Source organism: Ursus maritimus, unplaced genomic scaffold (genome assembly GCF_017311325.1).
Source record: "Ursus maritimus isolate PB19 unplaced genomic scaffold, ASM1731132v1 scaffold_4, whole genome shotgun sequence".
Classification (NCBI taxonomy): domain Eukaryota; kingdom Metazoa; phylum Chordata; class Mammalia; order Carnivora; family Ursidae; genus Ursus; species Ursus maritimus.
The window spans coordinates 90,662,476-90,680,199 of record NW_024426552.1 but is presented as its reverse complement, the minus strand read 5'-3'; the positions used below and the strand labels follow the sequence as shown (position 1 = coordinate 90,680,199).

The 17,724-nt window shown below is 45.1% G+C and overlaps 1 protein-coding gene across 3 annotated transcripts in view; it reads right to left on the bottom strand.

The window, feature by feature from the left end:
- The window catches only part of TNIK (TRAF2 and NCK interacting kinase), a 375,800-nt gene that overhangs the window by 103,471 nt on the left and 254,605 nt on the right, over positions 1 to 17,724 (bottom strand). For all 3 annotated transcript variants that reach the window (XM_040621607.1, XM_040621605.1, XM_040621606.1), the window contains exons 7-9: positions 16,239 to 16,369; positions 5,460 to 5,514; positions 3,408 to 3,486 (exon numbers count right to left, since the gene is read on the bottom strand). In XM_040621607.1, the coding sequence (XP_040477541.1) occupies positions 3,408 to 3,486; positions 5,460 to 5,514; positions 16,239 to 16,369 (265 nt within the window). The remainder of the gene's footprint in view (positions 1 to 3,407; positions 3,487 to 5,459; positions 5,515 to 16,238; positions 16,370 to 17,724) is intronic.

The window sequence follows — 17,724 nt, the reverse complement described above, 5'->3', positions numbered from 1 at the left end:
TAAGGCTCAGGAAAAGAATGTTCAACTAAGAGACTAGTATCCCGTTCTCTATCACTCTAACCTTGAACTTAAGAGGCTGGATGATCCAGAAGAGAGAATGGGTATTACGAACTTGGGAAACTAAAAGATTGTACAGACTTGTGCAAGGAACATAACCCACCCAAGCCTCAATCTTACAGCTACAGAATGAGGATCAGAGAATCTACCTGGCAGGGTTGTCATTAAGATTAAATTTATATATATGTATAAAACTATATATATATACATATAATCATAAATATAATAAATATATACGCACACACAAAAATTACTGAGTCTACAACATGCATATGCCTTATATGTCCTGTTTGTTGTAGACTTAGCAAGTTAGTTGTTAATGACCCTTAACTGAATGCTTATAGTAAAGAGTTCATGGCCCATCTCTACCACAATGGTGCCTCCCTTTGGCAGTACTTGGATATATACCCCGAGAACAGTGTACTTCCTCTGACAATTCATTAGGCAGAGAATAGCTGGATATAAAAAGAACACTTTGGAGTTTTGTTTCTTTTGATGGGTGGGGAGAAGGATCCTCTCCCTTAAAAAATAAAAGGAAACGAAATATTGCTCTTCCTCCCAAACACCAGGGCATAGTAAAGCAAACCCTAACTTATTTCAAATCACTTTGGACCTGGTCATTCAACAAAGTACTCTGCAGTGCTTAAATATTTTCACTTAAAAAGTAGAATTCTCTAGGGCCACCTGGATGGCTCAGTTGGGGTCGGGCATCTGCCTTTGGCTCAGGTCATGATCTCAGGGTCCTGGGATCGAGCCCCACATCAGGCTCCCTGCTCCACGGGGAGTCTGCTTCTCCCTCTGCCTGCTGCTCCCCCTGCTTGTGCGCCCCCCACCCCCGACAAATAAATAAATAAAATCTTTAAAAAAAAGTAGAATTCTATTGCAGAGAATTGGGAGCCGCATCCTGTGCCCTATGGCCTGGTGCGGGGGGAGGGGTGGAGGGCTGCATGGCCATCTTATAAAGGCCAGGTTCTGAGTGAGAAAGAGTCCTTCACCAGGGCTTCTGTTTTCCCACTCACTCTCAAACAGCCAAGTCATTTCCCTTTCTCTGTCCAGCAGTGTGGCACTCACACTCCTAACTGGCTTTTCTTCAGAGTCAGGGAGGTCGGGTGAGATGGAGGCCTGACCTCTCACTGTCCCTGGACTGACCCAATTCCCAGCAGCACCACCAGAATGAGTTCTTGTTGTCAAAGGCTGGAAGCAGAAAAGTCAGCCTGTATTTTCCTCAAAGTCCGTATTTCTCAAACAAGGTCAATGCAGAGTTGATCTTTTTAGGAGCAGAGTCAATGAAAATGAAAGCTGTAGTGCAGGGGCTGTTCCCTCACTTTTCTAAGGGGACAGACAGGTCATGCAAAGGGCAGTGCAGGCCCAGGATAAGAGGAAAACAGGGTAAGTGCAGTGACCAGCTTCGGAGTTGGGGAGAGGAGGCGACGGGCAGAAGGGCCATCTGGTACCTAGAAGGGGCAGGAGCCGCTCACCGGGCAGCGCGGCTGCATCTCTGCACAAAAGGCCCGAAATGCGAACGTGATGCTCAAGCCCCTGATTTCTAAAAGCTGGCAATGAATACCGACGCTTCTGAGACACAGTGCGCAGGCGCACTGTGCTGACCAAACGTAACGCGTGTGTGGAAGGCCAGCGTGTCCTCCGTGGGCTGACCCCTGGAAACCCCTGTCCGGCAGCAGTGTGGGAGCGGGAAGCGAGGGAAGGCACGCGGCAAGGAAAGCCCACTGTCTCCAGTGTGTGTGTGGCGGGCAGGGGGACAGGGAGGCGTGGCCCGAACGACAGGCAGAAAGCTAGCAGAGCGCTTTGCAGCGCTCCTGGTGCTTCCCGGGAAGGAACTGAGCTCAATTCTTTCCTGGGGAGTCTGTTCCGGGGAGCAGGGAGGAAGCAGGGCGTCTAGGCCCTGCTGGTCATGTGCCACGCAGGGGCCCAATGGGAGGCTGTTGCTGGGGAGAGAACGACCGGCTCACACAGGGACCCTCCAGAGTGAGGAGGAGGAGCGGGGCTGCTCTGCCCCCTTGTTGCCAATAGAAACCCTCAAGCTCTTCGCCTACAGGCCTCGGCAGCTGGGGACTGCCCGTCCCCTCCGGCTAGTTCCCTCGCTTCTCTGTGCCGTGTGCCTTTCTCTTGTCTCACCGGGGTTGCTCCGTCATTACTAGGTGACTGTACTCATTAAGACTGCTCTCTGTATAGCGGAGGGTGAAGCTGCGGGTGGGAGGGGACATAAGGGTCCCAGTGAAGGGTGATCGTGAAGTGATCACGAAGTATGAAAAGGGGCAGAAAGGTCTTGAGCCTTCATGCTCTAACTGACCAGAATATGTCTCTAGAAAAAGATAGGGGGTCATAAGTGGTCCAGGAATTGGCCCCAGGCCAGGGCAATCAGAGATTCAAGAATGTATTGGGATGTATCAGGATACACCATATACATGGGGAAGAAAGGAGCCATGAATTTTTGTTATGCAATGATAACGTACAAAGACCCTCATACAAGTACACACAGAAGCCCAACTTCTGGTCTAACCTATAGAACTGTATTTCCCACACTTGAGTCAATCGCATACTATCAACACAGTTTCTTGTCTGTTTGTTTTTTAAATAGGCTCCACACCCAGCCTGGAGCCCAAAACGGGGCTTGAACTCATGACCAAGAGAGTAACCTGAGCGGAGATCAAGAGTCAGACGCTTAACTGACTGAGCCACCCAGGCGCCCCCCATCAACACAATTTTTAACCAGACTCTTACGTCATCCACTTGGTATTTTTCTTTAAATTAGGTCAATTTTTTTATGTGAATAAATTTATTAAACAGGAAGTTTGTATTACTGCCCCAAATAAGAAGCCAATATCACGTGCCACAAAGGGAAAACAATAGTAAAAACAAATATTACAAATATTTATGCACAAACCAGTGAAATCATCCCATATTACCAGGTGTGTGTATGCACTCAACAGGATTGCCATCTTAAGGAGGGAAGAAAGCCAGCCAACCTAACCAGCTGAGTTTTGGAACTATCACCCCCTCTGACGAGATGTCTTGTGCTGCCAGGCAAGATCTTTCTCGGGAGGATGAGAAATCAAAGAGCTTTCGTGTTCTTACTTGGGTTCCACTACTAACTTTAGCTAAAAGCTCCTTACCTTGAAGGGTGTGGTGATAAAGCCTTGCAGTGCAAACAGTAGGTACTTAATATGTGCTTTAAGATGAGTGGCAGCCTATGGAAAATCACTCACCAGATCTCGGTGTATGTTGGCCTCATCATGCAGCTGGACCTAAGGGTCTGAGCTCATCCAAGGGCGCGTGGCAGGAGAACCCTGCCCTTGGATCGGCAAAGCACTGAAGGAGACCAAACTCACCACTTCTTCGACTTCAGGCGAGGCGCTGGGTTCCGGGGGATGAGGAAGAGGGCTCTCATGGGGTGCATGTCACAGAGAGCTGCAAGAGACCAAAGCAAGGGCCCGCTCAGGTTCGGAGGCCAAACCCAGGCCAAACGGCTCTGAGGCCAGACATGCTCAGTGAGCACAGGTGGAAGATGGCGAAGCTTCTATGTGTTGAGCATTTAAGAGAGCTGATGTCTAATTACAGAAGTCTCAGAAAATACGGGCTTCAACTAGACATTGTTAACATTCCTACTTCTCCTTCATATTTAAGAAAACTAAGTTAAAGGGTCAAAGCCTTTGCTTTGCTATAAAGAACCATCGCAGATTCAGAGTAAACAACAAGAAAACAACACAATGGAGATGGCAGGTTCTTTTTAATTCGTAAAAGCCTAAGTCATAAAATGAAAGATAGAGGCTCTATTTCTTATACACTGAAGGCTCATACACATGCAATGCTATCTCCATAGATTTTTTTTAGAGTATATAGCACTAGACCCGAACACCTTTCTCTCTGTATTTCCAAATATTCGGATGGCTTTTCAGGTTTCATGACAGGCTTGTTTCTGTTTTTTGTTTGTTTGTTTGTTTGTTCACTGGCTGCAGGAAGAACAGAGAGATCAAGGCGAAGAGTGTCTGCTGGAAAAGTTATTAAAATATCTCAACTTGTACACATGGCATTATGGTTTATAGAGAAAGCACTCATGCATTCTTATTTTAACCAAAATATTTCACTAGTTTACTTTTCAAACCTCCGGGGGTATCTTTTCCTTTGTGCCCAGAATAAGAATATATTCTCCCTAAAAGCTAAAGGATTCTGTGGGGTAGAAGTTTATTTTTAGTCCCCTCTACTACTCATCAAGAATGATAATATGGGAATAACATTTCAGACTGCAATATATGATTTTTCTGATTCATAAATGCCTATTAGCATTGTGAAGGAGGGGAATTTTGTCCACAAACACTTCAAATCCATCATGCTACAGATGAATTCTACCAACTCTAGAGTGGCAAATTCAAAGGCTACGGTAACGTGAAGACAGTTGCATGAGCAAAAGGACCTGCCCTGCACGGAAAGGGGCTCCTTTGGGTTCAGGTCCTCTAGAAAGCAGACACCAAAGCAGCACGAACCACACGAGAAGATGGTACCAGGGGAAACTGCTGCCTGAAAGGCAGTTGGGAGGCGGCCAGGGCAGGCTGGTAGAGCTGTCACATTGCTCTGCAAGTCTGATCGGGGAGAAAGCGAGAGGCAGACCAGGTAGATGGAAGTGTGCTAGACTGTCCTGCCACCTGCGGGAACTAAGTGGTGGAAACGAGGAGTGAGAGTTGCCTACGAAGGCATCTTGTGTGTTTGAGAAAAACGTCTGCCTTATATCCCTGTGATGCTAGGGACACTGAATGCGGGGGTGGGGTAGTACGGGACTTGGGGGCTGCAGCACCAGCGGGACCCTTGCTGAGCTGTGCTTCCTGCAGGGAAGTCCGTGGAGCCCAAGGTCATGGCCAGCGCGGCTGGCGGAGGTGCTCTGCAGCACCAATGGAACTCAAGGCATTTCAGATGTTCCCCGGGGGGCCGGAGCCCTGGCCACCTGGCCTCACACCTAAAAATCTAAACAGCAGTATCCTATTAGGAGTGAGAGCAGCTGAGTACAAGGGTTTGCGTAACTCGCGTACTGAGAATCAGTTCCGGATTCTTATTAAGTAGGAGCTTACAGACTGTGGGTTGGCCCCAGTTTTGCATTAGGTAAAGAGCAGTGCAAGAATAAACGACACGCGGAACCTGTCAAACAAACCAGATTCCCGAAGTTCCTTTCCCTTTCCTTTCTTTTTCCCTTTAAACACAAGATCCTCACACAGCTCTGAAATGAATGGATTTGGTTGAGCTACGATGACTTTGCTTTCTAAACACGCCAGCTCGAACCCACACTGGGCTCGGCGTAGCAGAAGGAAAGCTAGGATGGCGCCTGGCAAGGAAGGCTCGGTACCTGCAGAGAGCCGCCCAGCAACAGAGCTCACCCAGAGGAAGGTACTTACGGGGGGCACCTTCTGCCATCTCGATAGCGGTGATTCCCAAAGACCACAGGTCACTCTGAAAGAGACGGAAGGTACACACACATGCGTAAGTGCAGGCAACAAAGAATAACTGCTCCAGCTGGTAACTGCTCCAGGACTCCCTGTAGGAAAGCCATTCCTTTATCAACCGACTTCACCCACGAAGCTTAAAAGTAGGGACAGCCTTTTTTTTTTTTTTTTTAATTGCTTTTCATAGGTAGCATCTTTCACGGTCTGATCTGACACATGGTGGGTTTTCAGAAAATCTGTGAAAAATGAATATGAGGTTTTAAAAATTAACTGATCACCAAAATTTATCTGTAGATAGAACCATATGAAATTGGTATGATCCTACTGTTTTTTAACACCTTTATTCAGGTATAATTATCATAGAATTAACTGCTTATATTTAAAGTGTGTCATTTGGGAAGTTTTGACACGTATGCACCTGTGAAGCCATCACCACAATCAACACTGCGAATATATTCTGCACCCCCAAAAAGTTGCACCTGCTCCTGTGTAGTCTCCCTTCCTGCCCTTGCTGTCCCCTGACCCGGTCCCTGCTCTGAGGCAACCACTGGTCTGCCTTCTGTCACTAAGGATTTATTTCCATCTTCTGACATTTTATAGACATTAAATCATTCCATCTCTTCTGCTAACGTAATGGATTAAGGTCTAGCCTTGTCACCGTGCACAGTAGTCCTTCAGTCCTTGTCACTGCCGACTGCTGAAGTTCCATCGTGTGCACAGACTTACTACACTCTGTTCATCCATTCACTTGTGGATGGACATTCAGAGTGTTTCCAGTCTGAACTACGGCAAAGAAGCTGCTACAGACATTCACGTACAAGTCTTTGTATGGACAAATGCTTTGACTTCCTTTACGTAAACACCTAGGAGGGGAATGGCTGAATCATATAGTAGACACATATTCAGTGCCTCGTCTTGACCCACAAAGACAGCAATTTCAGATGGTTTAACCAAATAAGACGAGGACAGGGAAACTTTTGGGTGGTGGCATTCACTGATACATCTCCAAGGCCTCGGACAGAGCCAGGCGCCCGCCATGGTAGGTGCTCGATATGTTTGTTGAATGAATGAACAACATCTCCTATCTTGTAAGTAGACAATACGTAGAACAGAGAGCCTGTACCCTTATATTCTTTCTTATGGTAGGACTGACTTTGATGTTCTTGTCAGAATGTTCTAGATTAATGCTTTTACCCCTGCCTGTGCAATCTGTACCTGCAACAGTATGCTGATCCTTCACTCCGTGTGTATGGCTCGGTTGTCCCTAAGAATTGCATAGGAGGGAGCAAATCAAAAGAAGGGGGAAACCAGGTTAGGAAACCCCAGAAGAGAGGCTTGCTGCTTCAACGTCCCAGCAGATTGGTAAGGACACACAATGTGGAATTTGGTTCAATGGCCTACAATCCTGATGAGGACTTTCATCCCCCATTCATTTTCAATATATCCTGCATTTTGTATGTTATGCCGAATTCTCTCCTATAACCTCATGCAGATTACAGAGATCAAAGTTAAGTTTCCTTGCTATTCCCATCAAATGTCAAGGCCATAAGAAAGGAGGTATACCTAGAAAAGGGACTATGAAATCCATGCTGAGCCACTGCCCAGAACTAAACTTCTCAGTATCCCGAGTGACAGTCAGCCCTGTTCAGTATTTGGACAGAGGCCCTCACATACATGGAGGGGGCTTTCTGGGGGTCTAGCCTCTTGCCTGGAGTGTCATCTATTTCAGAGTAGGTGCCTGGGACACACACTAACCCCATATTAGGACCAAGGGGAGATTCTTTTAATTCATGAGCTTATCAATCTATTCACATGTTACATGTTCTCAGTTCAACTTGGGATAAAAACACACCTGCACAATACGACTGTTCTCAGATCCCGAGTCACCTCTCTGCTTAGAACACAACTCAGGAAGGCAACTCTCATCCTTTCTCTTTGTAACATTTCAAGATGGGCTCAAAGTTGTCATAAGACACACACACACACACACACACACACACACACACACACACATTTGCACAGCCCTGCAAGTGACTGAGTTTTCCTGCAGGCTCCTGGCCTTGCTTAGTGAGGCCCATCTGCAGCTAATGAGGAAGGCCCAGCCCATGACCACAGGCTGACTCAGGAGCAGTAACTGGTAAAGCAGAAAATGCAGCTCTCTCGTACCTGGGGTTTTAGGGTTGATTAACACAGACAATCATTTGAGAACATGACAAAAACACTGAGTCACTCACAGTGCAGGAGGCATTAAACAGGAAACACAGCAGGAATAGTCTAGAAATGGTGGGCTGTGCTATTTTGATAAGATTTCAGTATCTCTAGGACTTGGTGGTTCTCCCATCTTCCCTCTATCCCCAGAAATCGAGTGTTTCTGTCATGTGCAATGAGGTGCAAATATAAAGGTGGTGGCCAGGTTCTCTGTCCTTAAGGGCCACAGCAGGGTCAAACCTAAGTGGCCTTCAACTCCTGGAAGTTTGAGCTGGTTTGAAAGCCAACTGAAGGCCAAGACTTCTGAAAGAGAATGACGGGGCTGGGGTGAGAAGGGCTCCAGGTCAGTCCTCAGATGGGGAAAAACCGCGCAGAAAATCCACGCAAACGTCTGCCTCCAAGTCTTTGCTTTAGTTATCCCCTCTGCCTGCAGCCACAACCCTAATTGTGTGCTGGCTGACACCGTAGCTCTCCGCAGTCTTTGCTCAAATGCTGTGTTTTCAATGCTGACCCTTGAATGTCTCCCCGGCCCTGCCAGACCCCGTCCCTTTTCCCACTTTGTCCCCCAGAGATCGAATCTTCTTCTCACATCTGTGTCATTTGCTCATCCCTAATCTACATGGTGCTAATCTAATTGTGTCCCTGCCCCCAACACACACAAACTAGATAGAACATAAGATCCACAAGGGCAGGGATCTTTGTTTTATCTGGTATATTCCAAATGCATAAGGCAGCGCCCAGCACACAGTCGGCACTTAAGAAATAACTGTTGAATGAGTGAACAAACAAAAGACGCATGAGGGAAAGGAGCAAAACCTATGTCCTAGGACTGTCAGACTCCTCATAGGGCATCTCCAACCTTCCATTTCACAGACAAAGGGAAAGGACTTACGCAAGACCACAGAGCATCTCAGCACCGGGTTTGGAGCAGAGCTGGGTCTCCTGCCTCCTGGGCCACTCCTCTTTTAACTGTCATGATGCCGTGAAAACCTGAATATTCATCTTCCAAATAAAACTGATGAGGGGCCCATAAAAGAATTGTTCCTAATTCCTACTTTGTTTATGGGTAACAGGAGGTGCTGGAGACGCAATGAAGGTGCTAAGACACCCCAAGACCGGTGCTGGCCTCAACTTCCCAGAGGCAGCGTGAACAGTCTTTGAAGTCAGACGGGTCTGGATTCAAATCCAGATTCCTAACTACCTGCAGAACACTGCTCAGAGCTTAGCTTCCTCAGTGTACAACAGGGCTCACTGGGACAGGCACGCACGCAGGTCTGCTGCCTGGCACTGTCTCAGGCACACTGTAAGCTCAAGCATATGAATTTCCCTCTTCTCTACTGTTAGGTGGGACTGCCTGTGCTTGCCCAATACAGTCTTCTATGAGACCCTCTCTCTGGTTGTGGCAGGCCTTGTTTGTTGGCTAACCCCACGGGCATTTTCAGTCCCCATTTCCCTCGCTGCCTCCACCTCAGAGTACAGGAAAGCTAAACTTGTTTATCCAGACTCCCCTACAGCTAAGAATGGCTGGTAAGGATGGGACAGAGTTCTGGCCAATAACACACAGGTGAATGTCCTCCGGGAGAATCAGGGCAAGCTTTTGTTTTTCCCAATACGAGTGACCAATACAGCTGGTGTCTTGACAACTCTTTCCTGCTTCTTAGCGCCTTGAATAGAAACATGATATCCAGAGTTACAGCATCCATCTTGCAACCATGAGGCAGGAAGTCAACAAATTCATTAGGACAGGGCAGCATGGTAGGAGCCTGGGTTTTGAATACATCAACGAGCTACTACACCAAGCCTGGACGGCCTGCCTCCAGACTTCAGACGATGTAAGAGACATAAGTACAGCTGAAAGCGTTCCTTAGTTATCATATGTATACAACAATAATCTGAGGGAACATACTCCAGCAGTAGGAAAGTGGAGAGGTCCCAGGTGTTAGGTGATCCTGGTTCTACCCCACAGGAAGCAGTAAGAATCAGTGAAGAGAGAGGTTTCTCTTACTCAGGACACATCATCTCAGATCCCCCTTAGAAGGTTCCCCCCCAAAACCCCAAAACAACCCCTTCAAACCAAAGGTCACACCATCCCAAGTCCTGTGCAACCTCTGTCACATGACCAGGCCAGAAATTGCTTCTTCTTTAAGCCCTCATTTGATATCATCATTAGGATTTTTTTTTTTTTTTTTTTTTTTTGCTGGGGTTCTCTTTTTTTCCAAAAGGAATATTTATATTCCTGGCCATATATACCCAGAGCTGCTTGTAAGCTACACTTAACTGCCCAAGCTAGACAGCAATAAACGTCCTTGACGGGACTTGTTTTAAGCCTTTGGATACATTAGCAAGTCCCAAAGACACTTCAGAACTTAAATACGGGAGAAAATGTTCCAATTACAACTGGCAAGACAGATCACAGGAGACGAGAAAGCGAAGAGGGAGGAACAAGATGGGGAGAGAGTCAGGGAGAGATAAGTTTCCTTTGTGGCCATGGTGTGACTCATTTTGGCAGGAGCTGGGTAATTCATTATTCCAGAGGCTCTGTGCAGCCTGGCCTGTGGCATGATTAATAGCCCAGTCCTGTGTGCATTGCAAATGCAACAGAGACAAATTCTAGCGCCTCTGAGAAGGCAGAGGCGAGCACGCAATTCTGGCTGGTGGGGGGTCAGCTGGCAACCCGAACAGAGCAAAAGAGCATTCTTTTTGGGGCGAGGCTGCCCAACCCATGAAGAAAAGGACACTTGCAGATGGCTCAACCAATCACACAAGGAAAGAGAGGGTTACAGGCGCATGGTAAAGAGCCCCCCGTGCACATGAAGAGGCAGACAGAGCTCACGCTAGACAGACAGACAGATCTAGATTTGACTCTCAGCTCTGACAACTAGCTTGCAAGCCACTTAACTCCTCGGAGCCCATTTCCTCACCTAGAACGTGAAGAGAACACTTGTCTTGCAGGGTTAATACCAGAACTCAATAAGGTGAGATACACACACACACACACACACACACGCACAGTGCTTAACACAATGCAGTGCAAATAGTGGGTATTTCACAAGCACCGGCATCGGTATCAGTGACTGGCAGTGCAGCCAGCACACCGGGGTCAGGAACGGTGGCAGTGGGCTCTGCCACTTCATGGCTCTCAAAGAAGTCACTGAGATGATGCGGACAGCTTATGGGAAGAAGGAAAGGGCGAGCCCTGCGTCCTCTGGCCTTGAGGTCTCCCTTTCCTGGCAGAGCCTCATAAGAAGGCAGATGGACAGGCAGAAGTGGGGTTCGCTGAGTGCTGGCACCATTATCCCAAAGCACAGGGTAGCAAGGCAGTGTAGACTTGACAGACAATAGCTTAATAACAGGCACAACTAGGCTAGTCGACTCTACCAAGTCTCAAGGACCAGAAAACAGTCTTCCATTGCGACTTACTGTTATTCTCTTTGTAGGAATGTTCTAGCTGGAAAAAGGAAATTGTATTTATTGGGCGCAGGCCCTAAGGAGGTAGAAGTGTTGGAGAAGCAGATTCTGACTCAACATAAGCAGACAACTAAAGGTGTGTAATACAAATATGGGGTTTGACTCATATGGTGGCGCTGGCTTTTTTAGGTTAAAAAAAAAAAAAGACCCCAAATAGCAGTACCTTCCTATGACACGCAGACACAAATAGTAGCTGTCATGCGTGGAGGAGCTACCAAGGGTCAGGCACCGAATTCTTTCCTCTGTGCGTGTCTGGTCATTTCAATGCAACCTTGTGATACCCGATTTATTACTCCCATTTCACAGAGGCTCGGGAAGGTTAAATAACTTCCCTAGGTGGCAGAGCAAACAGGAGGCAAAGTCTACATTTCAAACCAGTCCTGTCTGACTTCGAAAGCTGCACTCTGATTCACTACACCATACACCTGTACTCTACATTCTACATGAAGAGCCAAGGTGGCGAGTCACGTAGGGTCGGTGGGGGGGTATGTTCAAGCACAGGGAGTCATGAATAATTCCATTTCCCACATAAAACAAGTGCCTTGTTCATCTGCATGTGTTATCCGACCCAAGGGGAAACAGTAGAATAGCTTTACTACCTTCAGCTGGGGACGCACGGGAGGGGGCGGAGGGGGCGCGGCTGTGTCCCACTGAGGACCCTTAGACAGGTCGCTGGGAACGCGGAGCCACAAGGAATGCATTTAATAGCAATTTCAGCTTCTTACTGGTGATAATAACACGGTGTCTGTATCATCCTTCCCTCCTTCCGAACTGGGGGCGGGGCTGATGTGACTGTCAGCAGACGGAGGCCAGGCCTTGCTTGAGAATGCAAATCTCGTTCTGCAATCTGAATTTTGTCCTCTCGCATCACCCCCTGCATGACTCTGGGTGACGCCCGACGGGTCGAGATTTCTCCTTCCATCCTGCCTGATTAAAGCCAGTTATCTGTAACATAGGAGCATGAGTGCTCACTCTACAGCCTGAGGACAATACTCACCCAAGCCCTGGAGCAGACACCGATGGCTGCAAATGAACTGTGCGCGAAGTCTCCTAAGTAGAGTTGAGGTGACTAATACACAACATAGTGCAAGTCTGGCCAGAGGATGGGGGAGTGCGGGGTGGGGTGAGGGGCTATGCCGTTTTACCAGACTTCTCTTACTTTACTAATTTAATATAAAAGCAAGGTCAGTTTATTGGGGGGGGCAGGACAAAAATATATATAAAATAAAATATATATAAAAATATAAAAATACATAAAATAAAAATTTTAAGCTCTTCACTCCCATGTCATATATCCATAGGGCACGGGCGAGTGAGACAAGATCACGTGTACTATATACACCGTGAGCTGCTCTTTGCGTCTAACACTCTATCCTGGGATCTGTCCAACTTCAGCACGCACGCTGCCCCATCGCTCAAACGGCTGCATGGTATTCCACTGGCCAGATGCTCTTGGCCTTATTCCACCAGTTCCCTATCTCTGAGAATTTGGCTGCAGAGAACTTTCATTAGTGAGCAGTTCTGTTAAAGCTATAGATACACAGGGCTATAGAATACAGTGAGTAGTTACACAGATACATAGATACACAGGGCTATAAAGTACAGTGAGTAGTTACACAGATACATAGATACACAGGGCTATAAAATACTTGACAATTCCCATCCAACTGAACTGAAATTCAAATTTCAAAAATAACAGTTTAAACAGCTTAGGAATTTTGAACAATTTTATTAATTTTAAATCTTTTGAATGCTTATTATTAAATGAGAAAGCTCCCATTATTGCCCCACATACTTATCAGGGAAATGAAACCTTTCCTTTTGCTTGAAGTGTTTTGACAGAATTTCTGAAAACAAGAAAGGAAGGGCCTCTAGGGGAAAGTGAACACACCAGGCATATGAGATTCTGGTGCTCCTCCTTTGGAGAGGGGTTATTTTCCATCAGTTACTCACCATGCCTGGTAGCTATCAGACAAAACCAGATTGCACTGAAAAGCACGACCTCTTCAGACTACCTTCCTACAGAGACCTTTCTTTTATTGAATTACTGTAGTTTTTAGAAAACTCTATAGCAGTCTTTTTTTTTTTAATTTTATGATGTTATGTTAGTCACCATATAATACATCATTAGTTTTTGATGTAGTGTTCCATGATTCACCGTTTGCGTATAACACCCAGTGCTCCATAGCAGTCTTTAAAGAGATCTTATATAGTAGATATCTCAAGATATCTCAAATAGTAGCTCATAATCAATAAACAATAAATCAAATAATAAAACTATATTTTTCTCTTACATTGGTCTTTATTTTCAAGGAAGGGCTTTTGTGAAATCTAACAAAGCCTGGTAGGTTTCAAGTCGTCTTTTATTGCAAACATACCCCCTAGGTGGAAAGTAAAGCCCAAAGTACTGACGAAAGTTTCCAAGGCTGGGAGATACGCCGGGTCCAGCGGACCACGGATGCACCGTACCAAACGCCTGAACTTGATGGGGTTGCAAACGAACTTTATGTGTCAGCAGCTGCAGGTACAGATGCAGCTTGGCTCATTCTCTACACGTGGTGGGCATTTAATAAATACGTGCTGAGTGAATGAAGAAATGGTTTTGAAAGGCAACATATTGTCAAGTTGTCTCCTGGCGACAGACCACGTTCCTAAGAACGGTGAACAGAAGAAAGGATAAAATCTGGTGCCAAGAAAGAAGTATAAAGATTATATTTCCAGAAGCGTGCCTCTCTGGTCCACTGTAAAAGTGTGAAGCGATTGAAATAAATCTTCAAGGAACACGCAAACCTTCCTATCTGCCCAGTCTTCCTAATTCACCCTTTTGTCCTGCCCGTTCCTGTACCCATGAAAATGACGAGGGAGGCTCAATTCTTGCCAGGGCTTCGTCCTCCTCTCGTAACACTCGCACTCATAACAATCCTAATAAAGTAACTCTCACTAAGGTCTAAATGACTAATGTTCTTTCAGCAGGATTTCTTATATAGTCACACAGACCTTCCAGAACCTCTGAAATCACCCCATGCAGCATGAGGCCCCCCATGGTTACTCTTACACCAGGCTTTGTCCACTCCTAGAATTGTGCATTGGGCTCCAAATTCTTTCACTGATCCCAAACTATATTCCTTAGCATTAATCTGAGGAAAGAGGACCAAGGTATCAATATAATTCTAGGCTTTGGCTTCGCCAGAAGTCAGTCCTCTTCTACCTTACTGACAACCTCTAAGTCACAGGGATCGACTTTATGTCACCAAAAATAAGTCCCACATATAGTACAGCCACTCAGAACAGTTAGAAGGCTAAACCAAGGGTAAACGTTTGAAACACCCTGATTCTCTACGGTACATTATAAAGCAGTCAAAAATATCTGTGGCCCAGAAGCAAACTAGTTAGTTCTTGTTAAGTATAACTATTGTTTGAAGAATTGCTTATAGGCAATTATGATACACACGTCTGGTCTGGGACGTATATTTTGTAGTGGCTCCTCTGAAGGGATCTGCAAATTAAATTATTTAAGTGTGCTTATCATTAGCAGTTTAAATAAATGACATTTATTTTGGCAAGAGATTAATTTTTAACGTGGCAGCTGTTTTCAGACAGATTGTTGTCGGGTTATGACAATGACTAACTTTGAGAGAAGGAAGACATTTACAGGAGATTATTTTGGTTTTAGACTCTCAGCTTCCATTTCTCCAAAGAGGCAAAAAATGTTGTCGATGCCCTGAGATCCTGGGTCCCGAAGACATTGCAATGTTGGCATCTTTGTGACCTGATTGCAATAATAACCCCACATGTGGAGAACTAAAAATGTTCTTTAAAAGAGAAACTCTTCAAATATACTGTGCGGAAGCTGTTTTGTGTGTAAGCTGGAGATTTATATAGGAGTACATCATAGAGGAGCGGGGTTATATACTGGTAATCTTCTGAAAAGAGAGTTGGAAGATGTGGGTTCAAGTCCCAACTCTGAGAAGCCCAGTAACTTGGTGTGCACTTGAAAAGGCTTCTGGCCTCAGCGTCCCATCTGCAAGAGGAGGGCATGTGGAGGTCCCCGCTAAAATCCTTTGGTGAAAAGTCCACACACCTGTGAAACCAGCCTGGGCAGTATCAGATGTTGCCCAAGTTTGTGCTGTGGCTTATACGAAGACCACAGCGTATCTCTCCATCTATTGCACTGAAAACCCACAGTTCCTACATCCCATTTGCCTCCAATTTTCACATCTAAACTTTCAGCCTCCATTCCTGACAATACTGTCACCTGACATTGCAGCTATCAATGGGATAGTAACCCCAAATTATGTTTGATTACGGGCTAGCAGAATGGAAAAGAGGGGGGCTTCCTGGAGAAGGGGACAACTGTCACCATCTATTTAAACACTGCTTTGAATTTATTAGCAAATTGCCAGTTTATGATACAAAGTAACAAGCCACAAATCAAATTTCAATGAAACAGCATGACAGGCTACAGAAATAACATGAAGTAGGTACCAACATCCCGTTCCATTTGCTCTCCTTGAAAAGAAACTTCAATATTAAACTTTGAGCAATGGAGAAATGAGGAAGCCTATTTTTAATCAGAAAAAGATGACCCAAGACAACAAACTGGCTTTTTTTTTTAACATAAAAAGCTCTCAGAATATATATATATATATATTGCTAACAATATAAACTATAATCAAAATAGAAATTTGTTATCTATTTTTAAGTTTTTATTTAAATGCCAGTTAACATACAGTGTAATATTAGTCTCAGGTGTGCAATATAGTGATTCAACACCTTCATAAGAAATCTATTCTCTAATAAGAAACAAGAGTAAGTTCAAGACAATATAGAAAACGGTTTCAACATTTTTTGACAAAGAGGCAATCAGAAAAAAATGGGTGAATTCATGGAAAAGACTCTCACTTGAGTGTCTTATCATTTTGAATTCGAATAAGGCTTTTCAGTTCTCCCTCTGGATTACATAAATCATAGGCCCAAAGGCACGTGAGAATTCTCCCACTGCAAGACTCAGGACGAGACATGAGGCGCAGTTTTCAAACAATGAAGAAGTCATACCTTGAAATCGTAGGTGGCGTCTGGGTTTTCGTCACAAGCAATGACTTCGGGTGCCATCCAGTAAGGGGTCCCAATGAAGGTATTTCTCCTGCCCACTGTTCGATCGAGCTGGGCACTGACGCCGAAGTCCACTATTTAAGAGAAGACAAATGAATAAAATCTATGATCCTTACATGGTGATAAAACGAATGTGCATTTTTTTTTTTTTTACTGCGACAAAATAAACATATCACAAAACGTATAATTTTAGTCATTCTTAAGTGTACAGTCTATCTCATTACATACGTTCACATTGTTGGGCCACCATCACCACCGTCCGACTCCAGAACGCTTTCATCTTCCCAAACTGAAATTCTGTACTCATTTAAATAGTAACTCTCCATCTTCCCCTCTCCCCAGCCCCTGGCAAGCACCATTCTACTTTCGGTCTCTATAAATCTGGACTCCTACAGCTACCTCATATAAGTGGAGTCATACAGTATTTGTCTTTGTGTGACTGGCTTATTTCAATTAGCATAATGTCCTCAAAGGTCATCCATGTTAGAGCATGAGTCAGCGTTTCCTAACTTTTTAAGGCTCAATATTCCACTGTACATAGGCGCCATGTTGTGTTTACCCGCTCATCTGTTGATGGCCAACTCGGGTAGCTTCTCCTTTTAGCTATTGTGAAAGTCTACTTTTAAAATGCATGTATTAATGGATAAAGTGTACCAATGAGGAAAGCCCAAAATGTTGTGTTTGGTTAAACCAAGGGTCCGTAGGGACCAAACACAGGTGTTAAATCAAAAGCCAGCCAGTTTACCATAGAAGATAGTACTTCGGGGATGCAAAGAAAGTGGTTAAGAGCCAAGTTTCTGGAGTCAGACTGCCTAAGTCTGCATCCCATTTCTGCCACTTACTAGTGATGTGACCCGGGGCTAGCAGATCAACTTCTTTAAGCTTCAGTTTCCAAATTTATAAAATGAGGGTGATGATGTTTACTTACATAAGGTTGCTGTGATATAAAAGTGTGTACAGGGCCTGACATAATATTCTCTCAACAAGTGACTGTTAATTAGTGATGAGTGAATATTCTGAGGATACATTATCTAGGCAGTCCATACAAACATATGTACACACACACACACACACACACACACACACACGCCTTCCCTAAGTAAAGTATGCTTTTGTTTTAAAAGGGAATATTCATGAGATGAAAGTTTGGCCCCAAATGCTGAGAAAAAATGGAAATTATATATTTTAACAAAAAGGCAAGAACACATGTTTGGGATATAAACATAGGACGTATTTCAATCTCTTTGAAAATAAACAATCATATGGCCAATAACTCCTTTCTAGACGACAATCCCAGGCACATCCTAGGCTGGCTGTCAATCCGTGCTCTTACTCATTGACACTAAGCAGGTGGAGTCTGTGCAGCGTGCGGAGATTCTCTACCTATCTGGACAGTCCCAGCACCAAGGAAAAGGGTTCCCTCACTGGT